The sequence below is a fragment of the Dryobates pubescens genome, chromosome Z (assembly GCF_014839835.1).
Source record: "Dryobates pubescens isolate bDryPub1 chromosome Z, bDryPub1.pri, whole genome shotgun sequence".
NCBI classification, from domain to species: domain Eukaryota; kingdom Metazoa; phylum Chordata; class Aves; order Piciformes; family Picidae; genus Dryobates; species Dryobates pubescens.
The window spans coordinates 75,003,412-75,031,175 of record NC_071657.1 but is presented as its reverse complement, the minus strand read 5'-3'; the positions used below and the strand labels follow the sequence as shown (position 1 = coordinate 75,031,175).

The 27,764-nt window shown below is 43.6% G+C and overlaps 1 protein-coding gene across 1 annotated transcript in view; it reads right to left on the bottom strand.

Annotated features, from left to right (window-relative positions):
- Nucleotides 1–27,764, bottom strand: part of ADGRV1 (adhesion G protein-coupled receptor V1) — a 394,890-nt gene that overhangs the window by 52,758 nt on the left and 314,368 nt on the right. Inside the window, exon 88 of the mRNA XM_054177896.1 lies at nt 9,331–9,452. Coding sequence (XP_054033871.1) covers nt 9,331–9,452 — 122 coding nt within the window. The remainder of the gene's footprint in view (nt 1–9,330; nt 9,453–27,764) is intronic.

Sequence of the window (27,764 nt, the reverse complement as noted above, 5' to 3'; positions counted from 1 at the left end):
CTCTCCTCATAGGGCTTGTGTTCCAGACCCCTAACCAACTTTGTTGCCCTTCTCTGGACACGTTCCAGCAAGTCAACATCCTTTTGGGGTTTCTTTTATTTTCTTTTATTTCCCTGCTCCTTTGTTGTCCAAATATTAAACCAGCAGTGAGCATATGACGTTCTCCCCTTGCAGGTATAGCTTGTCCAGAAGAGCATCCAAGCTTCCAAACAGCCAAAGAATTTACTTCATTGCACAGATGCAAAGCCTGCTCTGTGTGTCTATTTTGTTTTGCTTTTGGGGCAGGGCAACAATTCTCTGAGCTGTGTTATAACCGTGCTTGGTTTATGCACTCAACTGACAGAAGAGTGTTTGACAGAGCTTATACTATTTTTATTGGAATAAGCTTATGTGCTTCTCTTGATTTTCTGCTTGTAGTTCACCTACTGTGATAGAATCATTGCTTTTGTTCAGCTAACCTGAAGCATAGAATCACTTTTCTGCAAAATCTTTAGGCAGCCTTCCGCAGCCCACAATGTTGAATTGCATCTCATATCTGTGTAGAACTTGATTTTGTTTGGTTTTGTGTGGCTTTGATCATCAGAACTGCTGTATGGAAGCATCTAGCCCACTTCTGACTCATCAGGAGGAGACGCTTTAGGAAGATGCCATAAGAAACAGGAAGCGAACCTATTTATAGTGGTGGCCTTCTCAGTGTCCCCTGTGTCCCAGAGTTAAATAGTATGTTGTAGGAAAAAACATATCTTTTATTTGCAACCAGTGTTGGCATGAGCTTTATAAACCAAACACTTCTGTTTATTTACTTTACTGAACTAATAAAATTGATTTACATAACTGTGCAGCAGTTTTCTTCTAGCCTTCTCAATATGCTGTATTTTTAAAGTGTGGTTTTTTGTTGTTGTTGTTTCTGAAACTGACATATTGATTTCTCTTGCTACATTTATTTGCTGTCATTCCCTAAACAGAGGGACTTTTAACAAGGGCTTGTAGTGATAGAATGAGGGACAATAGCTTTAAGCTGGAACAAGGGAGATTTACACCAGAGATTAGGAAAAAATTATTTACAGTGAGGAAGGTGAGACACTGGAATAGGTTGCCTAGGGAGGTGTGAATGTCCCCTCCTTGGAAGTGTTTGATGCCAGGTTGGACAAGGCCTTGAGCAACCTGTGGACGGTGTCCCTGACCATGGCAGGTGGTGGGAACTAGATAATTTTTAAGGTGCCTTCAACCCAAACAATTCTATGATCCTACATAAGGTGGTTTGGTTTGGTTTGGTTTGGTTTGGTTTGGTTTGGTTTGGTTTGGTCTGGTCTGGTCTGCTCTGGTTTGGTTTGTTCCTTCCATCTATCCATTTTCTTTGATCTTTTATCTCCTCTGTTACTTGAGCTAGCCTTTGCTCCTCTTCTGGTTTGTCTCTGATATTTTTATTACTGAAATGTGGTGAATCATGCCTGCTCCAGACAATTTTAGGTTTGGGTTTGCACCTGCTTACTCATTTTCTGTACATTCATATTTCTTGTTAAAGTAACCACGGGCTTTTCAAATATTTGTACCCAAACTTTTCTCAGAATCACAGAATTTCGGGGCTGGAATGGACCTTAAAAGCTCATCCAGTCCAACTCCCCTGCCACAGCAGGATCACCTACACCAGATTACATAGGAATGCATCCAGGCAAGTTTTGAATATCTTCAGAGGGGGAGACTCCACAACCTCCCTGGGCAACCTGGTCCAGGGTTCTGTCACCCTCACTATGAAAAATTTTTTGTTGTATTTACACAAAACTTCCTATGCCTCAGCTTCCACTCATTGCCACTTGTCCTGTCATTGGGCACCACTGAGAAGAGCCTGGCTCCATCCCCTGGGCACTCACCCTTGACATATTTATAATCATTGATGAGGCAACCTCTCAGTCTCCTCTTCTGTAAGCTAAAGTGCCCCAGGTCCCTCAGTCTCTCCTTGTATGGAAGATGTTCCACTCCCTTCGTCATTCCAGTGTCTCTGCACTAGACTCTCTCAAGCAGCTCACTGTCTTTCTTGAACTGGGGGGCCCAGAACTGGACACAATATTCCAGATGAGGCCTCACCGAGGCAGAGTAGAGGGGTAGGAGAACCTCTCTTGACCTACTGGTCACACCCCTTCTAATCCACCCCAGAATGGCATTGGCCTTCCTGGCCAAAAGAGCACATTGCTGGCTCATGGTCAACCTTCCATCCACTAGGACCCCAAGGTCCCTTTCCTCTTCACTGCTGTCCAGCAGGTCTCTCCCCAGTCTATACTAGTGCATGGAGCTGCTCCTTCCCAGGTGCAAGACTCTACACTTGCTTTTGTTAACCTCATCAAATTTCTCCCGGCCCAGCCCTCCAGCCTGTCCAAGCCTCACTGAATGGCAGCACAACCCTCTGGTGTGTCAGCCACTCCACTGATCTTGGCCTCATCAGCAAACTTGCTGACAGTGCACTATGGGCCCTTTTGAATGGTCCCTTACTTATAAGCCACTGAAAAAAACCCCTGACTTTCAAAAATGGTTGTATTAGGCAAGCCAACTATTTTTCCCAGTTTAGAAAACAATCAATCAACATCCAGATTTTTCCTGTGTTTCCTGGGAAGGTGTGTTGTACATGCCACACTGTTGGTGATTGTGTGGGCATGAATCATCATGGTGTGGTCAAACATTTTACCCTTATCTGCCTCACCCAAAACAGCCACACAAGAGCGTCTTGAATATTGTGGTTAACAATGGGATATCTGATTTAAAGTTGCTGAAAAATGGAGTTTGGTATTGTTGATAGGTAAAATTTAATTATTTTGTAAGAGTAGTGTTTTGGTTTAAAGTTACTTTCAATTAATTAATTTATTGCTGGGGCTTGGGTGTGATGGGACTTACCACAAGGTACAGGAAAACACACAGCTATGAGATGTCTAATACTTTACAGTTTGCATTCCTTGGATCAATTTTTTCCTCTTCCTCTCAGATGTACAACCTATCACGTGTAGCTACAACTCCATTCAGGCATGATACTTGGTTTCCACTTGTTTGTTTGGGTATTTTTAACCAGTGAGCCCTGTTCTCTTCAGCAGAACCATCTCTGGCCTCATCAATTACACAATCTTGCATCATTTACACAAATATTTAGATTATTTTCCAGACTGACTGAATACTAAGGGGAAAGGGGAAATAATCTCCGTATAATACTGACAGCAAACACCACAATCTGGAGAATCCCCTGTTTTATACAGGCATTTAGCTTCACACAAACTCATCTATAATGAAAAAGGTTCATTTGTTCCTTCCCTATCCAGTGCAAGAGCTTTCCTTTACTACAGCCACCAGTGCTGCAAACAGGTTAGTAGAGGGAATCTCTTTGAAATTTATTCTTAGTAGTATTATTAGTATTAGTATTATCAGTATTATTATTACTACTACTATTCAATTTCCTGTGGAGGGTGCGCTCAGCTTTATCCACACACACACCAGATCAGAGTATACACTAAGACACTATTCAACCACCAAATGCTTGTTTCTAAACTAGAATAGGATTGAGCTGTCTAGCACAGCTTGCTGGAAATAGAAAAAAAAGAATAATCAAGATTATATTAAGAAGTCAGCTGCAGGGAAGAGTATATGTCTGAAGCTTCATCCCAGCCACTCTGCAAACAATGGGAAGGGATCCACCCTTTGCCCTGAACTTTGGATCCATCGTACAGTAAACATGTCACTGATGATGTCACCTAAGCAAACCAGAAACACCCCCAGATTGTCAAGAAAAGCATGGTGATCATTCAGATGAGAAGAGAGCATGCAAAATACCTTGTGAAATCCTAACCTTTAGAAAGAACCATGTAAGACAGCAGTTTATTTGTTTATTCCTGAACCTAGGAAATACCTTGCGAATAATCAGAGAATCACTGAAATCTAGCATGGTGGAGATTGGAAGGAACCTCTGGAGATCATCCAGACCAACCCCCTGTTAAAGCAGGGTCACCCACAGCAGCTTGCCCAGGATCTCAATAGCCAGGCAGGTTTGGAATCTCTCCAGAGAAAGAGACTCCACAACCTCTTTGGACAGCCTGCTCCAGGGCTCCAGTATCCTCAAAGCAAAGAAGTTTCTCATTCTGTCCAGTAGGATAAACCTGCTGGTGCCAGTCCTGTCACTGGGCACCACTGACAAGAGCCTGGTCCCATATTCTTGACCCCCACAGGCCTACCAGATGTTGCTGAGCAGTGATCAGATCCCATCTCAGGCTGCTCTTCTCTAGGCTACACAGCCCAAGGTCTCTCAGCCTTTCCTCACAGAGATGCTTCAGTCCCCTCAGCATCTTCAGAATCTCCACTGGGGTCTCTGCAGTAGTTCCCTGTTTTTCATAAACTGGGGAGCCCAGAATGGGACACAGTATGGCAGATGTGATCTCACTAGGTCAGAGTAAAAGGAAGACACTCTCTCTCAACCTTCTGGCCACACTCTTCTTGATGCACCCCAGGAGACCATCTTTGGTCTCTCATGGCCTTCTTTGCCACAAGAGCACACTGCTAGCTCATGGCAGATTTGTTGTCTACCAGGATTCCCAGATTCTTATTTGCAGAGTTGCTTTCCAGCAGGCCAACTCCTCACCTGGTTATTCCTCCCCAGGTGCAGGACCCTACACTTGCCCATGTTGAACTTCATGGGGTTTCCTCTGCACAGCTCTCCAGCCTGTCCAGGTGTCACCAAACAGCATCACAGCCTGACAGAATGTCAGTCATTCCTCCCAGTTTTGTGTCACCAGCAAACTTGCTTAGTGCACACTTTGTCCCATCAACCAAGTCATTGATGAGGATGTTGAACAGGACTGGAGTCAGTACTGACCCCTGGAGAACACTTCAAGCTATAGTTCTCCAACTAGAATAAATCTGTGAAGGCAATCATATGTAAAGAAAGGAAGTAGGTGTTCCTCTCAGCTTTGCAAGTGAAAAGATGAGGAGATGAGAGCTTTGACATGACCATATGAAATTTATTTTAAAAATGCTGATGTTACCTCTGTAGGATAATCAGGAGCAGACCAGCAAGGAACTTGAAACATCAAATATCCCAAACACACTTCTTTACTTTTTTCCTTTCATGCTTTTCTCAACGTGTTTTTTTACTTCATAAGTCAGCTATTGTCACCCCACAAGGCACTTTGCATGTTTATTCCTGAAGTCACAGAGAAAGGGTTGCTTTCCTCTCCATGCACTAGAATAGCTCCTGCTATAAACTTGTCTGCAATGGGAACCGTTTCCTGCAGGAAGTGCTTGAAAGCTTTTTGTCCTTAACAGATGATTTTCCTACCAAGTGCATTTCCTAGGAAATTCATGTCATAAGGCCAAGCAACTAAAGTGGATAATATGCACTGTCCTTCCAGTCTCCTGAGCTGAATCCCTTGGGATATCCAGCACATTTTAAGGGGTCACATTCTGCTTCATTATACAATCTGTAGCTCCTGAGCAGCAGGGAAGGTCTCTTCTTCTTGTAAACTATTCCATGTTCTGCTTGCTGTTGGGGAAAAACTCTTAAAAGAACATCAAATTGCTTTCCATGTCAAAGAGGCATGCTAAATAATAAACCCACATCTTGTTGCAGAAGGGTAAAAAAACAACACCAGCTTCATTTTAATGAACATCAACTTTTGAGATCTGGTGAAGACATAATGCATGGGAATGAAGTGCCAACAGCATAAACTAAAAGACAGCTAATTCTTCTCAAAATCGTTATGAAAATGTATTACCCACTGATAAGTGCCCTTTTGCTCTCCTGTTCCTAAACAGCTGGGATGAAATTCAAGCTTCAAAGGGCACTGGAGACAGCTGTCCATTTCATGGATGAACGTGGTTCTGCAGAGCCTGAAGGCCAGAAGGACCTTTCAGCAGGGTGGGGAGTGTGTATCCCTTGAGACCAGCTCTTCATTAATGGCAATTAGGTCTGGGAAAGCTTTATCAATCTATAGCAGCTTATAGCAAACCCCTCATTTTCTTCTACACAGTCTGCATGCTTGACATATTCTCTAAATCAGCCAATGCAGTATATCTATTTGATGAAAAGCATAGGTTAAGAAAATCCACAGACTCTTCACCTTGTTCCTTCCCCATTTTTCCTTTCATCCTGCATGTCTGGTCACCAGAATCACACGTCAGTTTTTCTGTTTCCTGATTAGATAAATGGCAACTTTAAAACAGGAGAACAATGGATGTGGGGTGGTTATTTAAAACATGGAGGAGTTCCAGGAAATGGTGGGGTTTTTTTAACTTGTTTTAGGTTAGAGATTTACAAAGCACTGGAGACAACCACCTATTAAAACAAACAAACAAATACAAAAGCCATAGCACTATGAAAGACCTTCTCCATTTTTTCACTGCTCCCAAAGTACCCAACAATAAAAAGTTATCTTTCCCCTTTAAAATTATACACTTTTAAAAAGTAATTTCCAATACCTTGCAATAATAGGTAGTGGATACATTTCCATTACATTTTATGTCTGAAAACTCCAGCATAGGATAAAGAATGTTTTTTAAACATGAAGTGTGACATTCTTGAGCTACTCACAGGTCAGAGGAAAAGTGTTTATTCACCACTGCTTCAGTGGTTGAGAATATTCTATTCTATTCTATTCTATTCTATTCTATTCTATTCTATTCTATTCTATTCTATTCTATTCTATTCTATTCCATTCTATTCTATTCTATTCTATTTTTTCCAATAGCATCCTGGCTTACATCAAGAACAGTGTGGCCAGCAGGAGCAGAGAGGTCATTCTGCCCCTGTACACTGCACTGGTTAGGCCGTATCTCGAGTACTGTGTCCAGCTCTGGGCCCCTCAGTTTAGGAAGGATGTTGACTTGCTGGAACGAGTCCAGAGAAGGGCAATGAAGTTCATGAGGGGTTTGGAACACAAGCCCTGTGAGAAGAGGCTGAGGGAGCTGGGGTTGCTCAGCCTGGAGAGAAGGAGACTCAGGGCTGACCTTATTGCTCTCTACAACTACCTGAAGGGAGGTTGTAGACAGGTGGAGGTTGGTCTCTTGTCCCAGGCAGCCAGTACCAGAACAAGAGGACACAGTCTCAGGCTGTGCCAGGGGAGGTTTAGGCTGGAGGTTAGGAAGAAGTTCTATACAGAGAGAGTGATTGCCCATTGGAATGGGCTGCCCGGGGAGGTGGTGGAGTCACCCTCATTGGAGGTGTTCAGGAGGAGACTTGATGGGGTGCTTGGTGCCATGGGTTAGTTGTTTAGGTGGGTTGGATTGGTTGATGGGTTGGACGTGATGATCTTGAAGGTCTCTTCCAACCTGGTCTATTCTATTCTATTCTATTCTATTCTATTCTATTCTATTCTATTCTATTCTATTCTATTCTATTCTATTCTATTCTATTTTGATGCAGCCCAGCATCTGCCTTCTGGGCTGCCAGAGGCCATTGCTGGCACATGTTGAGTTTTACCTCCATATTTTCCGTATCACCTCCTATTATACTATATATTATCCTAGTGCAATAAATCCCACTGAAACCCTGTGGGCCACAACATACAAGATTTTATATATGTGTATCTACATCTGTGCACACAAACATCAACATCAGATTTCTGCTTTATATCAGTATCAGTGCATTACTATACATTTGCAAAACAAACCCCAAAACCCAAATATTTTATGTCTATGATCTAGACAATCACTAAGCCAATCTACTCACCTCATTTTGCAGACAAATAAAACATCATACAGAATCACAGAACTATCAGGGTAGGAAGGGACCTAAAAGATCATCTATTTCCAACCCCAACACCATGGGCAGGGACACCTCACACTAGATCTCGTTGCTCAGAGCCACATCCACCCTCGCCTTAAAAACTTTCTGGGATGGGGCTTCTACCACCTCCCCGGGCAACCTGTGCCAGCGTCTCACCACCCTCATGGTGAGGAACTTCTTTCTAACATCCAATCTGAATCTACCCACTTCTAGTTTTGCTCCATTCCTCCCAGTCCTATCACTACCTGACACCCTAAAATGTCACTTCCCAGCTTCCCTGTAGGCCCCCTTCAGATACTGAAGGCCACAACAAGGTCTCCTTGGAGCCTTCCCTTCTCCAGACTGAACAACTATTTTAAGCCAATATATACAGAATAGTTTAATGACAATATGGACCGAATAATCATAGATACTACAATGAGGATAAGCAATTGTTTTTCCAAATTAAAAAAAAAAAATAAAATAAATGTATATCTGAGATGTACATTTTGAAAATATTAGATTGCTGCTTAAGGATGCTCCCACCTTTTAAATTCAAATTAAGATAAGTATTAGTTGTGAAAATACATCTTTCAAATTATTTTTTTATTTGATGCCCTACGGAGATTTTTGGTATTGGAAAAAACAACAGTATCATGGAATTGTTTTCTTTGGAGCCAACCTTTAAGATGATCAAGTGATCATAGATGGGGTAACAGATATTTCCATTGTAAAGATGGCCAAGGAACTTGCACATCACAGAATTTTATTTATACATACTTTAAATCCTTCTTAATGTCAGTGTTTCCAGACATCAGAGGCATTCTGCTTTCTGTGACAGACTGAACTATCTTATAAACAGCACTGTAATGTGCAGCATGGCTCTGAATGCAGTGTGGTGCAGCACTGAGTCCAGTGGAAGCACTCATAGGTGTAAAATTTTGCAAAGGGCTATTAGAATTATTCATAAATAATTATCAACACCTAGTCTACATTTGATTTTTTTTTTCCAGTGAAAAGATCTTTGCTTTGCCAATATGCAAACTGTATGAGGAAAGCTAAGCCTCAAGGCTCACTTCTCATAATGGAGAAAAGAATATATAATTGAATATTAGTGTTATGTGATTTTAAATTTTTTGTGTGTTTTGGGGTTTTTGTTTTGTTTGGGGGATTTTTGTTGGTTTTGTTGTTTTTTCCCCCTTTAATTAGAGTTAAAAGAAACAGAAAACTGAAATACTCAAGTGTTTTTGTGAAGGCTGCAGATAGTTCAGTTTTACTGGTGTAATTATCTCAGTAACACATTAGATACAGAAGCCAGCAATTTTCTTTCCCAGTGTATTAGCTATGAAATTAAATCCATGTAATTATACTAATATTGTTTCAAAACCATGCATCCCTTGCTTTAATATGCACTCTGTATGTTAATTTGAGAAATAAACAGAACACATAATTAACACTTCCACTGTGTCACAGTGCCTGTTTGGATCCTGCTCAGCTGGTGAAGCAGAAATGCCCAATAGGTTGTGTTGTGGTGGAGGTGACTCCCATAGGTGGTCACCATAGTTGAGACGACCAAAGGAAAAAGCCCCAGCTCTTACCTGCAGGCTGTTGAAGATGATGAAGAAGACCAACATCCAGAGCTGCCGGTAAGCCATGTGCAGTCCTCCCCATAGCCAGGTCACAGATATCAGGGCAAAGAGATACAAGACCAAGGGGATCTCTGAAAAAAACATAAACACAGCATTTCAGCTGGTGTGCCCTGGGGAAAACACTTTTCAAGCATTACTGATGCAGGACCCAGTTTACTGTCTCTAGCCAACCTTGGAGTTTGGTCTCCAGAGATGGGCAGCTCTTCTCCTGCCCCCACCTGGCTGGGGGTCCGAGGGCTTTTGCAAGCCAGGGCCAGGAGGTCAGCAGGAGGACACCACATCTCTGGTCATTCATAGAATTATAGAGAAATTTAAGAAGAGCTTTTTGTCTGTTTTGCTGTTACTTTCTTTCACTGCAAGGCATCTGACCCTGTAAAGCTTTAAGTGACAACCTCCACACAGCCAATGAGTCACCCAAAGACAAACTTTGCATTCAGTAACTTCATTCACCTTCAAACCTATGTGCAGGATCCATCCTTAAGCACATACACATAGAGCTGCATTTTATATTCCCTACATAAAAGATGTAAGGAGTGCTGGCAGCAAGATGTCTCCATAGGCAAAGTTTGCAAGCCACCAGCTTGGAGAGGCCATGTGGCTCAGCTGGCAGCACGACCGCCCTATGATGGCAAGGTCGTGAGTTCCAGCCCACCTACAGGCAGTGGCATTCACATCACACAAGGTGGTGGCAGCCACACAAGGTGGTGGCAGTCTCACGAGCCAGCGTGGTCCTCCTATATTACAGCTTTAAACTAGGTCTGAAGGGAAAGTCAGTCCCTCTGAAGAGGAAAGAGTGGGACACAAATTAGGATTAATTGGGAAGCAAGGTCTTCCTTTTTAGGGCTTTAAACTAGGTCTGAAGGGGGTGGGTGAGGAAATCAGTCCCTCTGAAGAGGAACGAGTGGGACACAAATTAGGGTTAATTGGGAAGTCAAGAGCCCAGCTGAAGTGCATGTACAACAATGCACACAGCCTGGGCAATAAGCAAGAGGAGCTGGAAGTCCTGGTCCACCAGGGTGACTGATACAGTCGCCATCTCAGAAACTTGGTGGGACAACACACACGATTGGAGTGCTGCACTGGGGGGTTACAGGCTCTTTAGGAGAGACAGGCGAGGGAGAAGAGGAAGAGGGGTGGCTTTGTATATTAGGGAGTCACTCTCTACCACAGAACTTGAAGTGGAAGATGAAGGGATTGAGAGCCTCTGTGTTAAAATCAGAGGGCAGCCCAACAAATCTGACATCCTGGTTGGAGTCTGTTACAGACCACCCAACCGGGATGAGGAGGCTGATGAATTATTCTGTAAGCAACTGGAGGCTGTCTCAAGATCATCAGACCTTGTCCTTGTGGGTGACTTTAACCTGCCAGATATCTGCTGGGAACTTAATTCAGCAGGGAGGAGGCAGTCCAGAAGATTCCTGGAGTGAATGGAGGACAGCTTCCTGACACAGCTGTTAAGTGAGCCTACCAGGGGACAGGCTCTGCTTGACCTGCTGTTCTCCAATAGGGAAGGGCTGGTGGGAGATGTGATCATGGGAGGCTGCCTAGGGTGCAGTGACCACGAGATAGTGAAGTTTTCAATGTGCAGGGAGATAGGGAGGAGCACCAACAGAACCTGCACCTTGGACTTCCAGAGGGCAAACTTCAGCCTCTTTAAGAAACTTATTTGCAAAGTTCCCTGGGTACCAACCCTCAAGAACCAAGGCTTCCAGGAGGGTTGGACCTACTTCAAACAGGAGCTCTTGAAGACACAGGAACTGGCAGTTCCCATGTGCCAAAAGATGAGCCGGCGGGGAAGGCGACCAGCCTGGATGAGCAAGCAGCTCCTGGAGGATTTAAGGGAGGAAGGAGGGGAAGGCTTCTCAAGGTATGGTCAAGGAAGTTGTTAGATTATGTAGGAATTAAATTAGAGAGGCAAAGGCCCATTTGGAACTGAAACTGGCCACCTCTGTCAAAGCCAATAAAAAGCATTTTTACAAATATATTAACACTAAAAAGAAGGGCAAGAAGAACCTCCACTCCTTACTGGACCTGGAGGGGAACACGGTGACTGAAGACGAGGAAAAGGCTGAGGTCCTGAACACCTTATTTCCCTCAATGTTTAACAGCAAGGCAGGAGGAGTTCAGGACCAGTGGCCTCCTGAGCTGGGCGATGGGGTCAGGGAGTAGTGTATTGCCCCAGAAATCCATGAGGAATTAGTTCAGGACCTGCTGAGCCACTTGGACACCCACAAGTCCATGGGACCGGATGGGATCCATCCTAGGGTGCTGAGAGAGCTGGCAGATGAGCTGGCCAAGCCGCTCTCCATCATTTTCCTCCAGTCCTGGCTCACTGGAGAGGTCCCAGATGACTGGAAATTGGCCAATGTGGTCCCCATCCACAAGAAGGGACGGACGGAGGAACCTGGAAACTCCAGGCCAGTCAGCCTGACCTCAGTGCCAGGGAAAGTGATGGAGCAGATTATCCTGGTGGCAATAACTGCGCATCTGAAAGATGGCCAAGGGCTCAGGTCCAGCCAACATGGATTTAGGAAGGGCAGGTCCTGCCTCTCCAACCTGATTTCCTCCTATGATCAGGTGATCCGTCTGGTGGACGTGGGGAGGCCTGTGGATGTGGTCTACCTGGACTTCAGCAAGGCCTTTGACACTGTCCCCCACAGCAAACTGCCGGCTAAGCTGTCAGCTCGTGGCTTGGACAGGAGCACTCTGTGCGGGGTTAGAAACTGGCTGGAGGGCCAAGCCCAGAGGGTGATGATGAATGGTGCCACATCCAGCTGGAGGCCAGTCACCAGTGGTGTCCCCCAGGGATCAGTGCTGGGCCCCATCCTCTTTAATATCTTCATTGATGATCTAGATGAGAGGATTGAGTCAGTCATCAGCAAATTTGCAGATGACACTAAGTTGGGAGCAGATGTTGGTCACTTAGAGGGTTGCAAAGGGACCTCAACCAACTGGACAGATGGGCAGAGTCTAACAGGATGGCATTCAACAAGTCCAAGTGCGGGGTGCTGCACTTTGGCCACAACAACCCCATGCAGAGCTACAGGCTGGGGTCAGAGTGGCTGGAGAGCTGCCAAACAGAGAGCGACCTGGGGGTGTTGATTGACAGCCACCTAAACATGAGCCAGCAGTGTGCCCAGGTGGCCAAGAAGGCCAATGGCATCCTGGCCTGCATTAGGAATAGTGTGGCCAGCAGGAGCAGGGAAGTCATTGTGCCCATGTACTCTGCATTGGTTAGGCTGCACCTTGAGTCCTGTGTCCAGTTCTGGGCCCCTCAGTTTAGAAAGGACATCGAGACACTTGAATGTGTCCAGAGAACGGCAATGAGGCTGGTGAGAGGCCTTGAGCACAAGCCCTATGAGGAGAGGCTGAGGGAGCTGGGATTGTTTAGCCTGGAGAAGAGAAGGATCAGGGGTGACTTCATTGCTCTCTACAACTACCTGAAAGGTGGTTGTAGCCGGGAATGGGTTGGTCTCTTCTCCCAGGCAACCAGCGCCAGTCTCAGGCTGCACCAGGGGAGGTTTAGGCTTGAGGTGAGAAGAAAGTTCTTCACCAAGAGAGTCATTCACCATTGGAATTGGCTGCCCAGGGAGGTGGTGGAGTCACCATCCTTGGAGGTGTTCAAGAGGGGATTGGACGCGGCACTTGGTGCCGTGGTCTGTTCATGAGGTCTGTGGTGACAGATTGGACTCTATGACCTTTGAGGTCTCTTCCAATCTTGGTGATACTGTGATATTGTGATACTTTCACTACCTCCAGCTCCTGTATGTGCTGTCCCGCCCAGATGACCATATCACAGCAGACTTCAAAGTCCATGTTTGCCCAGGTCTGCACACTTCAGGGTCAGAGGTGCTTGGCCAGGCATTGCCCCTCTCTGCATCAGCCATGCAGCATCAGCAAAGAGTGTAGATGTCCTTTTGACAGGCATTGCTCTAGAAAGAGCATTTTGGGAACACTTCAGGCATTTTGTTTAACAGTATCCAGTAAGTGCCTTAGGAATATTGGCAGGGAAGTCAAGGCTACCTTCCACCAAGACAGGCAGTAGTTGCTTCAGGGTCATACCTATTGCTTTGGCAGAAACTCCTGTGTATATTTCTATAAGCAAAGGAATGACTTCAAGTGAAGCACAAGGTGAGTAGCTTCCCCTATTAAAGACAATAAAATCTAGGCGCAAACCTGGGATGTGGCATAACATAGAACAGAGGTATTTCCTTAGTAAATTATAATGAATTACTGTGTGATAAGTGAAAATTTACACTACATTAATGGCAGTCTAGGACTACAGACAATGAAACCAAAGTATTAAAATAAACTGAATTTTCAGAAGCAGTTACCAAGGCCTTGCTCTTCCTAGAGGAAGACAAAACCAACAACAACAACAACAAAACCACAAAACCAGACCCTACTTGATGTTTGATGAAAAATGATAAAAATCATTTTATCACCAAGTAAAACAGATTTCCTAAGTAAAGGTGTTTGGAAGCTCAGCTGTAATCATCATTAAGGTGGTCTTGTTCATCCACTTGTGACTGAGGATATGATACAGATCCTCTCCAGTCTGGACATTTCTAAATAGTACTACTTCTGAGCTGACAGTTTGCTAACAGCAGGTGGTAGGATGCAGTGCTGGGAGCCCTGGGCAGCATGGGACCTCTAGCAGGACCTGAGAAGGCATCATAGGCATTGGTGGCTTAGAATGGCATTAGATGTCACAGGAAATAATTTGTAAATGATGGGTACATGCAACATAAGACCTGTGGAAGACCCATTCCTTATGCAGAGAAAGATGGAGGTCAGACTGGATAACTTAGTTGTGTTAAGTGCCATCTGATGCCCATTAAGCACCTGAATCGCTTTGTCTCATGGCAAGGTGAGGTCTGCCCAAAATCTGCTGAAGGTCTGAGACTTCACTAGGATCCCTGATTCAGAACATGACGGTAATAATACATGTGTGTCCTTCCCAGCAACATCAGGGAAGAAGATTAAGGCTAAGTACCTCTGTTACTTGGCTAGGAAAGACTGGATTTTGGTAGATGACCAGCATGGAAATGCAATCTGTTCCTCATGCTGCACTGCAGAGTCACAAGCATCCCTTGCACATAAAGCACCCCTTGCACACAAAGCACCCCTGACAAAGTCCCTTGGACGACATGGAAAAACTTCCTGTGGTTTTGAGTTATGTTGAAATAAGCTTTTCTTTAACAGCTACATGACCAAAATAAGACCAGCACACAATCAATAGTTTTACAATAATTAAAAATGCAAAGCCCTCTAAAACAACAGGCAGTACAGTATGAAGTAGAGCCTTCCAATACATGAAGGGAACCTACAGGAAGTCTGGAAAAGGACTTTTTATAAGAGTGTTCACCGATAGGACAAGGGGAAATGGATTTAAGTTGAAGGAGAACAGGTTTAGATCAGATCTTAGGAAGAAATTCTTCACTATGAGAGTGGCAAGACTCTGGAATGGATTGCCCAGAGAGGTTGTGGATGCACCCTCCCTGGAGATGTTCAAGGCCAGATTGGATGGGGCCTAGAGTAATGTGGTCTGGTTGAGAAGCATTCTTGTCCATGGCAAGGAGACTGGATTAGGGGATCTCCAAGATCTCTTCCAGCTTAGGCCATTCTATGGTTCTATAATTCTTTGATTCTATTTCTCTTTATCCTGCGTTGAATACAGTAATGAATCCAAATACCTATTAGATGTGTTTTATGTAATGTTCACCAAAAAAAAAAGGGAGGGAGGAGGGGAGGGCAAAGAACTGGCAACCTCAAAGGTTTTGAGGTTACAACAACAAAATTTGGCTAAATATAAATTAAGAAAACATACATCAAAATAGATGTTCACTCTGGTAAGTGAATGATGACGAGAACTGTCTTGGAAAGCTTGATGGTTGAACCCCTGTCTGCTTTGCTTCACTTTTGCTTTACCTATCAAGCTGCCTTTACAAGTTCCTCCACTTTTACTCTTCTGATTCTCTTCTTCTTCCAAGGGGAGGGGAGTGAATAAGTGTCTGGAGAGGGCTGAGCTGATGGCTGGGATTAAACCACAACAGAACTATGACATGAAAAAGAGTCTGAAGGTACTTGCTTTCTGCCACACATTGAATGTTGGTACAGTTTATGATTCTGCTTTTAGTTTTGCCAGCAACAATTGCTCCACCATCAGCATTGTTAAAGGTTAACACAGAGCTGTAACTTGAGCAACATTGAAAGTCTCAGCTGCTTGAATTTTCTTCACCCATTTTGCTCAGACAATTTGTTTTATTTTGACCAAAGAAAAAACCTAATAATCAAATGTGACAGAAAATCAGCAATAACTTCTTTTAAGTATGTGAAAGCATCACTGCATAAAGGAAAAGGATGCAATTCATTACTTGAAACAAACCGAAATATACAGTGTAATTAGGATAGAATAGAATAGAATAGAATAGAATAGAATAGAATAGAATAGAATAGAATAGAATAGAATAGAATAGAATTAACCAGGATGGAAAAGACCTTTGAGATTATCGAGTTCAACCTACCACCCAACACCATCTAATCAACTAAACCATGGCACTGAGTGCCTCATCCAGTTGCTTCTTAAACACCTCCAGTGACAGTGACTCCACCACCTCCCTGGGCAGCACATTCCAATGGGCAATCACTCTTTCTGTGAAGAACTTCCTAACATCCAGCCTAAACCTCCCCTGGTGTAGCTTGAGACTGTCCTCTTGTCTGTCACAGGTTGCCTGGGAGAAGAGACCAGCCCCCACCTGACTACAACCTCCTTTCAGGTAGTTGTAGACAGCAATAAGTTCTCCCCTGAGTCTCCTCCTCTCCAGGCTAAGCAAACCCAGCTCCCTCAGCCTCTCTTCATAGGGCTTGTGCTCCAAACCCCTCACCAACTTCATTGCCCTTCTCTGGACACATTCCAGCAAGTCAACATCTTTCCTAAACTGAGGGGCCCAGTACTGGACAAAGGACTCAAGGTGTGGCCTAAACAGTGCTGAGTATAGGGGCACAAGGACTTCCCTGCTCCTGCTGGCCATGTGCCATTGGCCTTCCCGCCCACCTGGGCACACTGCTGGCTTGTGTTCAGCCTACTATCGACCAGCACCCCCAGGTCCCTCTCTGCCAGGCCACTCTCCAACCACTCTGTCCCCAGCCTGTAGCACTGCATGAGGTTGTTGTGGCCAATGTGTAGAACCCAGCACTTGGATGTGTTAAATCTCATGCCATTGGACTCTGCCCATGTGTCCAGCCTGTCAAGGTCCCTCTGCAGAGCTCTCCCACCCTCTAACAGATCAGCACCTGCCCCCAGCTTGGTGTCATCTGCAAACTTACTGATGATGGACTCAATCCCCTCATCCAGATCATCAATAAACATTTTAAACAGGAGGACACAGTCTCAAGCTGCACCAGGGGAAGTTTAGGCTTGAGGTGAGGAGAAAGTTCTTCACAGAAAGAGTTATTGGTCATTGGAATGTGCTGCCCAGAGAGGTGGTGGTGTCACCATCTCTGGAGGTGCTCAAGAGGGGATTGGACATGGCACTTGAAGCCATGGTTTAATTAGTCATGAGGTGCTGGGTGATAGGTTGGATTTGATGGTGCACAAATAATTTTTCCATCAATAGCCTTAATTGCCGGAGGGAATACCATAAGGAACAGGTCAGCAGTTATAGTCAACAAGTGGCTTAGAGGCTGGTGCAGCCAAAAGAATTTTGGGGTTTTTGATCTTGGAGAACTTTCTATGGCACCAGGTCAGCTGGCAACAGTTGGGGTACATCTGTCCCAGAGGAGGGGAAAGGTCACAGTATACGAGAATGGCCTAACCCCCAAAGGTAAAAAGATTCTAGGCAGGTCTCATTGATAGAGCTTTAAACTAGATTCAAAGGGGGAAGGGGCTGAAACCAGTCCCCTCAGGCAGGAGTCTGGGGGTGATAAGCTAGAGTCAGAGGTGAAACCAGCAGCCCAGCTGCAGTGCATGTACACTAATGCACGAAGCATGGGTAACAAACAAGAGGAGCTGGAAGCCTTGTTGCAGCAGGAAAGTTATGATGTAGTTGCAATCACAGAGACATGGTGGGATGACTCACATGACTGGAGTGCTGTAATTGATGGCTACAGGCTCTTCAGGAGAGACAGGCGAGGAAGAAGGGGTGGAGGGGTGGCCCTGTACATCAGGGAGGCACTAGATGTCATTGAGATGGAGATCAGGGACCATCAGGTTGAGTGCCTGTGGGTGAGAATTAGAGGGAAGACCAACAGGGCTGACATCCTGGTTGGAGTCTGTTATAGACCACCCAACCAGGAGGAAGATGTTGAGGAAGCATTCTATAGGCAGTTTAAGGCTGCCTCAGCATAGCCTGACCTTGTTCTCATGGGCAACTTCAACCTGCCTGATATCTGCTGGGATCTCAACACAGCAGAGAGGAGGCAGTCTAGGAGGTTCTTAGAGTGCATGGAGGAGAGCTTCTTATCCCAGGTGCTGCATGAGCCTCCCAGGGGTAAGGCTATGCTTGACCTCCTCTTCACCAACAGGGAGGGGCTGGTGGGTGATGTGGTGGTTGGAGGGTGTTTAGGTTCCAGTGACCACGAGAGAATTGAATTTTCAGTACTCAGTCAAGCTAAGAGGGGCAGCAAGAAGACCTCCACTCTGGACTTCCAGAGTGCAGACTTTAGGTTACTCAAGGAACTAACTCAGAAGGTTCCTTGGGATACATCCCTTAAAAATAAAGGGGTCCAGGAGAGCTGGACCTACTTCAAGGAAGAACTCTTGAAGGCACAGGAACAGGCTGTGCCAATGTGCCGGAAGATGAGCCGCCGGGGCAGACGGCCAGCCTGGATGGACAATGAACTTTTAGTAGAACTAAGGGAAAAAAAGAGGGTGTATCATCTTTGGAAGAAAGGTTGGGCTACCCATGGAATGTTTGAAGATGTTGCTAGGTCATGTAGGAAGAAAATTAGAGAGGCAAAAGCACATTTGGAGCTTAGACTGGCCTCTGCTGTGAAGGACAACAAAAAGTCCTTCTATAAATACATGAATAGCAAGAGGAAGGGCAAGGACAACCTCCACTCCTTGGTTAACACAGAGGGGAAGGTTGTAACAAAAAGAAAGGCAGAGGTACTTAACCAGCACCAGAACAAGAGGATACAGTCTCAGGCTGCACCAGGGGAGGCTTAGGCTGGAGGTTAGGAGGAAGTTTTACACAGAGAGAGTGGTTGCCCATTGGAATGGGCTGCCCAAGGAGGTGGTGGAGTCACCATCACTGGAGGTGTTCAGGAGGAGACTTTATGGGGCGCTTGGTTGCATGGTGGTGGATGGATGATAGGTTGGACTCAATGATCTCAAAGGTCTCCTCCAACCTGGTTTATTCTATTAACACCTTCTTTGCCACAATTTTTACTAGCAGGACAGAATGTCTTCCAGACAGCTGGCCTGCAGAGCTGGCAGAAGGAGCCAGGGAGCTTTGCAGAGGGACCTCGACAGGCTGGACAGATGGACAGAATCCAATAGCATGAGATTGAACACATCCAAGTGCCGGGTTCTGCACATTGGCCACAACAGCCCCAGGCAGAGCTACAGGCTGGGGTCAGAGTGGCTGGAGAGCAGCCTGGCAGAGAGGGACCTGGGGGTGCTGGTTGATGGTAGGCTGAACATGAGCCTGCAGTGTGCCCAGGCAGCCAAGAGGGCCAAAGGCATCCTGGCCTGCAGCAGGAACAGTGTGGCCAGCAGGAGCAGGGAGGTCATTCTGCACCTGTACACTGCACTGGTTAGGCCGCACCTCGAGTCCTGTGTCAAGTTCTGGGCCCCTCAGTTTAGGAAGGATGTTGACTTGCTGGAACGAGTCCAGAGAAGGGCAACAAAGTTGGTGAGGGGTTTGGAACACAAGCCCTATGAGGAGAGGCTGAGGAAGCTGGGGTTGCTTAGCCTGGAGAGGAGGAGACTCAGGGGTGACCTTATTGCTCTCTACAACTACCTGAAGGGAGGTTGTAGACAGGCAGAGGTTGGTCTCTTCTCCCAGGCAGCCAGCACCAGAACAAGAGGACACAGTCTCAGGCTGTGCCAGGGGAGGTTTAGGTTGGATGTTAGGAAGAAATTCTATAGAGAGTGATTGCCCATTGGAATGGGCTGCCCGGGGAGGTGGTGGAGTCACCATCATTGGAGGTGTTCAGGAGGAGACTTGATGGGGTGCTTGGTGCCATGGGTTAGTTGTTTAGGTGTGTTGGATTGGTTGATGGGTTGGATGCGATAATCTTGAAGGTCTCTTCCAACCTGGTCTATTCTATTCTATTCTATTCTATTCTATTCTATTCTATTCTATTCTATTCTATTCTATTCTATTCTAAGGTCTTTTCCAATCTTATTGATTCTATGATTCTATGATTGTAGATTAGATGTTAGGAACAAGTTCTTTACCATGAGGGTGGTGGAATGCTGGAATAGGTTGCACAGGGAAGTGGAGATATGCAAGTTCAGGCTCCACAAGGCTCTATAAAACCTGATCTAGTGGAGGATATCCCTTCTCACTGCCGTGAGGTTGGACCAGATGACCTTTGGAGGGCCCTTCCTTCTTTGCAGCAAACATCTAGGTGACCTAACCATGGAAAACAAAGTGCACTAATCTTTCATAACACATCCAAATGTTCATATTCTCACCACTGTTGGCCTATATTGTATCTTCTTCTATTGCCTGGAGTGTTTAATTATTTTCTAAATATAAGAAAGTCAATAAAAGCAGTAATTAAATAATATGGCTTTAATGATCCTTTGAGTTTACCTATAAATATTTACTATGGGTCTTCCCCTTAGGTTGTTAAACTGATAATGCAACTTTAATTGCTTTTAATTGTTCTTGGCTAGACATGAAGACCTACCATAAAACCTGAAAGATCTTTACAAGCAGTTTATTCCTAGATGCTTGGGGAGAAAGTATTGCATCACAGAATTTCACTGATTTGTGGGAGACCTGTATTAGTAAAACATTTACAGATATTGCTTAAGAAGTCATGGGTTAAACTTAGCAACAGAACAACGAAAATGCCACAAACTCAGTGTTTTCAAAGGTAAGTTTGAGTAACAGTGCTCCAAATCCAGCTGGCTGTGCTTTCAATTGCTTTTGAAAACTGCTGAAGACCAGCAGTTTGGAAACAGGATTTTGTAGCCAAAATAATGAAGCTAACAGATTTCTTCAGAGAGTTCAAAGGAGAGAATACCACCACCACCATGCAATCAGTGACTCGTGACAAAAAATCTGATTCCCGGCTGGACATGTTAAAGATGTGCAGAACTTAACAGTGGCTGATACTGAGCATCACAAAGCTGGTACATGTCCATGAAATCCCATCAGACAAAACTGTTCACTGATAATTTGTAAAACCAGGAAGGAGCAAACATGCTAAACTACTGGTTTTGGTTCATTTATGTCTTTTGATCCTGCTCCTTACAGCAAGGAAGAGTCTGAAATTCTCCTAAAGCAGAAGCCCACGTCCCATTAAGTATAAAAACTGCATGTCTGCCAAAGAATTATAGAAGATTTGCCTCTCAAAGATTTCTGTTATAGAATAGAATAGAATAGAATAGAATAGAATAGAATAGACCAGTTGGAAGAGACCTTCAAAATCACAGCTTTCTGTCAGACATTTCCATACATTTTAAGACTCTTTATGGTATAATCAGATGAAAGACCAGCCATCTTATTACAGGTAATTTTATAACTGTTACACCTATACCAAACCAACAGCAAATCAGAAAAGAAAGAAAACTGTGAATGTATTTATCTCCATAGAATAAAATTATCCATAGGCATTAGGCAAAATTGTAACTAAGTGCTAAATTCACAACTGTACAGGTACAACTCACAACAATTAAATTGCTTCTGCGTATTTCTTTAAAGGAAGAAAGCTAATCTGGGCATGTGAAGCACAGTGCAAACAACCTAAATTGTATGAATGCAGATGATGCATGTAAGTTATTATCTCATTGAGATCTTTGTTCTTCCTTTCAGCTTGCAATTCTGCTTCTGTACTTTGTTTTAAATGCATTACTCCTAATTAAAAAAAAAAAAAAAAAGAAAAAGAAAAAAGGACCTGAAGCACTATGAAGACAAATGTGTGACAGTGATAAACACTGTGAATACTGTACACAACTCTAAGTTTAGAGGTAGCCAACACCTGGTTCTTGATTTCTAGGTGCATATTGACAACTCAAGATGAAAGCACTCCTGCAATTCACTATTCATTCAGTTCTCTTAGGTCATGAGGTCTGTGGTGATGGGTTGGACTAGATGGTCTTTGAGGTCTCTTCCAACCTTGGTGATGCTGTGATTCTGTGATAAGTATCTTATAATTAAGAATTTTAGCATATAGGTCACAGGACAAAGAAGGCATGTAACTATAGGCTTGGATATACATTAATTTACAAACAAAAGCCCTGCCCTCAGCAAAATCTCCTGAGCAGAGAAGTATGTTTGGAATGTCCTTCACTTGCATTTTTTTCTGTCTTCTTTGGATTTTGACAGAGTCAGACGGCAACAGGTATAGGTGGACCATCCAATATGTTCTGTCATGATCAGGAATTGCATACTGCTAAGACAATAAATATAAAGAAAAAGACTGGATGGGGTGGTTGGTGCCATGGTTTAGTTGATTAGATAATGTTGGATGATAAGTTGGACTCAATGATCTTAAAGGTCTCTTGAACCTGGCTAATTCTATTCTATTCTTCTATTCTATTCTATTCTATTCTATTCTATTCTATTCTATTCTATTCTATTCTCTAAAGATTTATTTGAAGAAACAGGCAAGAAAGCAGTTAAAACCTGACAGCTAAATATCTATGGCATTCTTCATGAAGTTCTATTTTGGCAACACAAAAGTTTTAATCTTTAAATTAATCCTGGCACATTTTCAATGATGATATCTGAATCATTGCATATGTGTGTGTGGGGCATAAAAATTATGTATGTTGTTCAAGAAATGGAAATTCGCCCAGGTATTATCAGAACAAAATGCAGGTGGGTTTTCAATTCAGATTTTTTGGTTATATTTTCAGGCATGTTTGTGAAATCATGAAAGGTTAGGAAACAGATGGAAAATAAAATGAACTATATTGGATTGATGTCTTATCTCCTATTTAGGACTGTTAAGAAAAATTCTCCTATATATGCTCATTTCAACCTCCTGTTATTTCAGCCATATGCAATCACCCTGCTTTACACCATCTGATTTCCTTCAAAAGCAGCCTTTCTTGTTGTGAACTTAAATATTAGCTCACCCAGAGGCTGTTTATCCAGTGACTTGGCTCCTGTCAAGGCTAACTTTTGAGAAGTTAGTTTCTATATTTAGCAGAATAATCAGTCAACAGAACATGTTTGCTGAAAGGCTGGCAAACTGAATCAGTTCAAACTGAAGTCTCTTTTCTAGGAAGTTCAATGAATATCTTTGAAAGACCATACTAGAGGCTGAGTTGACATTGTATATCAACTTTGGGAGTATTTCCAACACTCAGTTTTGAGAAGAAAGAGCTGCCTGCTCTGAGAGATAATTTCTTGACTCTGTCATTGCTCTCTCCTATGGCCTTCCACCAATGAGGAAAATTCTGTCACCTAACCAAACTATATAAATCACCAGGCCAAACAACATGACTAATAACAGAGCAATCCTGGAGCAGTAAAGAAGAACATGAAAGGGCAACCTCAGGTATTTGGTGTTCCTGACAGGGCAAGGAGAAGTAAAGTGTATGATGAGCTATCTGGGAAGAACATGGATCACTGCCAATGAATTGACTATTACTAAAAGCAAGCCTGGCTGTTCTCAGGTCATGATGTTGTCTTGAAAGCCTGGAATCTACCAGAACAGGGTAGTGTACATGACAGCATGCAGGACAGATCTAGAGGACAGAAAGAATATATGCATAACAGAAAAGGCAGTACAAATAATAAATTAATATCTGGGTATAAATATATGTAAAAAGTCCCTATTATATCCTATAGTTTTCCAATAAAATATTTAAACATGTATAAATAGATCCTCTTTGCAGTTACAACTTTTTTTCTCTTAGGCATGGTGAAACCAAACATTGTTATTCTGCTCTTAGTAACAAAAACATGTGAGAGTCACCTTTAGTATGAGCAACCCTCTGCTCCTACAGATGAAACCGAGTAGAACACAGTACTGTTGCTTAAGTTCAGGAAGATGTTCTACTGCACCAGACAGAATTTATCCTGACAGTTGTAGCAGATTAATCTGGTAGCCCTCTACAATGGAGTGACTACACTGGCAGATAAGGGAAGACCAGATGATATCATATATCTTGGCTTCTTTAATGCCTTTGACATAGTCTCCCACAACATCACTATCTCTAAATTGGAGAGAGATGCTTTTGATGGAAGAACTACTTGACAGATAAGAAACTGGTTGAATGGACACACCTCAAAAATTGCAGGCAATGGCTCAATGGCCAAAAGAAGATTAGTAATTAGTGGTGTGCCCCAGGGGACCAATAGTGTTCAAACACTTTATTAATTACATAGACACTGGGATTGAGTGCACCCCAGCAAGGTCCAGCACCAGAGCAGTCGCTAGGATCAGTACAAACTGAATTGAGAGCAGCTCTGTGGAGAAGGACATGGGGGTACTGGCAGATGAAAGCTGGATGTAAGCTGGCAATATGTGCTCACAGCCCAGATCCATCCACATTCTGGGCTGATTCCCAGCAATATGGGCAGCTCTGCTCTGTTCTGCTCTGCTCTGCACTGCTGAGACCCCACCTGCAGCTCCAGGGCCAGCTCTGGAGTCTTCAGCACAGAAAAGACATGGAGCTGTTGGAGTGCGGTTGTAGGAGGCCGCAGCTATGATGGAAGCCCTCTGCTGAGAGAGCTGGGGTTTCTCAGCCTGGAGAAGAGAAAACTCTGGAGGCATCTTATCTTATGTTATGTTATGTTATGTTATGTTATGTTATGTTATGTTATGTTATGTTATGTTATGTTATGTTATGTTATGTTATGTTATGTCTTATGTTATTTTAAGGAAGCTTTTAAGGAACTTTAAGGCATCTTATGTTATGTTATGTTATCTTATCTTATGTTATGTCTTATGTTATTTTAAGGAAGCTTGGGGAAAAAAAAAAAAGATGGAGAAAATCAGGAGGCAAAGCTTTGAAATTGAAAAGGGGTAATTTCAGAATGGATAAAAGGAAGAAGTTTTATACATTGTGGGTAGACAGAATTGAGAATCCAGAAAAGTTATGGATGTCCCACCTTTGGAAATATTCAAAGCCATTTTGGATGGAACTTTAAGCATGATCTAGAAAGTGTTCCTGCCCATGGCATGAAGTCTGGTCTAGGGAATGTTTAAAGGTCTCCCTTCCAACCCAAGCTGTTCTATGATTCTAGATAGTTCAACATGAATGTTCTTTGCAAGATAAGTTTCAGAGTTTTTCAACAATAGGATAAAAAAGTAAGAAAAAAAAATCTGATCAGTTTTTAACTTCACTATTTGCATATATAATTTATCTTAAAAAAAAAAAAAAATCCCAGTGTATACTACAAATGAGGATAAACTTTACTCTTTCTATCCCTACTGAATTTCTATTAAAGTTAGTAACCACCTTCTTCAGGCAGAGATCACAAATATGGAATTTCAGAATTACCTGCTGCAGTTTAAGAGGCTTTTCCTACAACCTACGAAATGACCAAAAGAATGTACACTTAGAAATCAGATCACAATTTTTTTTGTCCCTTTCAAATCTGCATATTTTCTGTTTTATGGTAATATGCAAGGCAGTGACCTTGCTATTTTATTCCTACTGACAACATTCAGTAATGTTTTGCATGAATTATTGCAGAATCCCCATGGGGTCATTAGTATCACCCTGTAATTTTAGCTATCTTCTAACTGAATGACTCCTAGAAAGACAAAAAAAAAAATACAGCAGTTCAAATATTCACATGCAAATAGGTGTTTGTATGAATATGCATGTACAAATGATAATTACTTGTCTGTATATGCCACTTTTTCCTTTCTGCAATACTCTTTGCTCTCTGGAATTTAAATGAACAGGTGTTCACAATTACTAGCAAAAAGGGCATTTTTAAAAATATTTTTTCTCTGTTTACAGCTCTCTGCAGTTGATTTTTCAGAACTATTTAAAGTGTCATTCACCTGGAATTTCATTCTCTTTTTAGAAAGGGTAAGCAATGGGGATAGTTCCCAAAAACATTATTTTTAAAATTTTTGGTTGGTTGGTTTTGTTTTCATTACTTACTGTGCTGTTCAAAGTGGGACATTTTGGGTATTATACTTCTGGCTGGAAACTATAAAAGTTGGGGGTTTTGTTTTGCTGTAGGAATTCATTGTTGCGGGTGACTGAAAAAAGAGCGAATCAATGCGGGGATGGCAGCCAGAGGCAAGTTGAAATAAGACACTAAACACAGACAATTGTTGCCTGGTAGCTCCATCTTCCCTCTGGTTTTGGATCAAACACAGAAACCCTGGCATATTCATCACCAAACAGCAAAATAACGGGTGCCTGCACAACTTAAGGAGGCAATGATGCCAGAAGACCTCCCAACTCCAAAGGATCCTCTAAGATGCCCTGAGGCCAGAAATCAGTGTGAGTGTGATCCAGGACACCTCCTCTGCTTCAGAAGCAAGATCTCACAGAATCACAGGATCACAGAATTGTTTTGGCTGGAAAAGACCTCTAAGGATCACCAAGTCCAACCATTCTCTAACTCTACCAGGTCTGGTGCTAAACCATATCCCGCAGCACCACATCTCTGCATCTTTGAAACACCTCCAGGGATGGTGATTCAACCACCTCCCTGGGGAGCCTCTAACTTATCTTTGACAACTTTGAAATGTGAAATGTTGTTTCCCACAGCATCCTCTGAGGTGGCTGCAATAACAGCACTGAAGCGGAAGCACATCCCACTGAGTCTGCAAGAGCATGCAGTTGGTGGATTGAAAGAGTGGGTTATACAGTAAGATGAAAAGCCTTTGACAGTGTCTCCCACAGCATTCTCCTTCAGAAACTCATGGCACATGGCTTGGATAAAACCAGTCTGCACTGGATAAAAAAATGGCTGGATGGCTGGGCCCAAAGAGTGGTGGTGAATGGAGTTAAAGCTGTCTGGTGCGCAGTCACTAGCGGCGACTCCCAGGGCTCAGTACTGGGGTGGAAGAGGGGATTGAATGCACCCTCAGTAAGTTTGCAGATGACATCAAGCTGGGTGGCTGTGTCAATCTGCTAGAGGGTAGGGAAGGTTTACAACAGGATCTGGACAGATTAGACAGATGAGCCAAGACTAATAGTATGAAGTGCAACAAGGACAAGTGCCAGGACCTCCATGTGGGTCACAGCAACCCCATGGAAAGCTACAGACTTTGGGCTGTGTGGTTGGGAGGCTGCAACTTGGAGGGGCACGTAGGTGTACTGGTTGACAGTTGACTGAACAGGAGTCAGCAGAGTGCACAGGTGGCCAAGAAAGCCAATGGCATCCTGGCTTGGACTAGAAACAATGGCAAAACTAGAAAACTAGAAGGGACAGGGAAGTGATTATCCTCCTGTACTCAGCACTAGTGAGGCCACACTGTATTCAGATCTGGGCTCCTCACTATAAGGGTATTTAGGTGTTGGAAAGGGTCCAGAGAGGGGCAATGAAGCTGTTGAAGGGTCTGGAGCACATGGCTTATGAGGAGCATCTGAGGGAGCTGGGGATTTTTAGTCTGGAGAAGAGGAGGCTGAGGGGAGACTTCATTGCTCTCTACAACTACCTAAAGGTAGGCTGGAGTGAGGAGGAGGCCAGCCACTTCTTGATGATGAGCAACAGGACTAGAGGAAATGGTTTCAAACTGCACTAGGGGCAGTTCAGACTGGAGATTAGGAAATATTTCTTCACTGAAAGGGTTCTCAAATATTGGAAAGGTCTGCCCAGGGCAGAGGTGGAGTCACCATCCTTGTTCAAGCTGCATGTGGACCTGGCACTTAGGGACATGGTTTAGAGTTGGTCCTTCAGTGCTGGGTTGAGGGTTGGACTGAATGATCTTTGAGGTCTCTTCCAACTAGGTATATTCTGTGATGCTGTGAAAAATTTTAAGGTGCTAATAGATCTTACCATTGCAAACTGTCTTTGCATCTGTCTTTAAAAGCATAATATAGTCATAAAACATCAAAAGTAATGTTAATATACTACCACCATCTCAAATGTACGAAGAGAAATAGTTAGAAAGGCAGAGGCCTTGATTTAAGAGTTAGCACCATGTTATGTAGTTTTGGGCCACCTTACACACTACAGCATCACCAGCCTTTCTTTCTGGAGGCTTACACTGCAAGCACAGCTACATGCAGAGCTCTTACACAACCCCAAGCACCATAAACACCAGCTCCTTTCTTC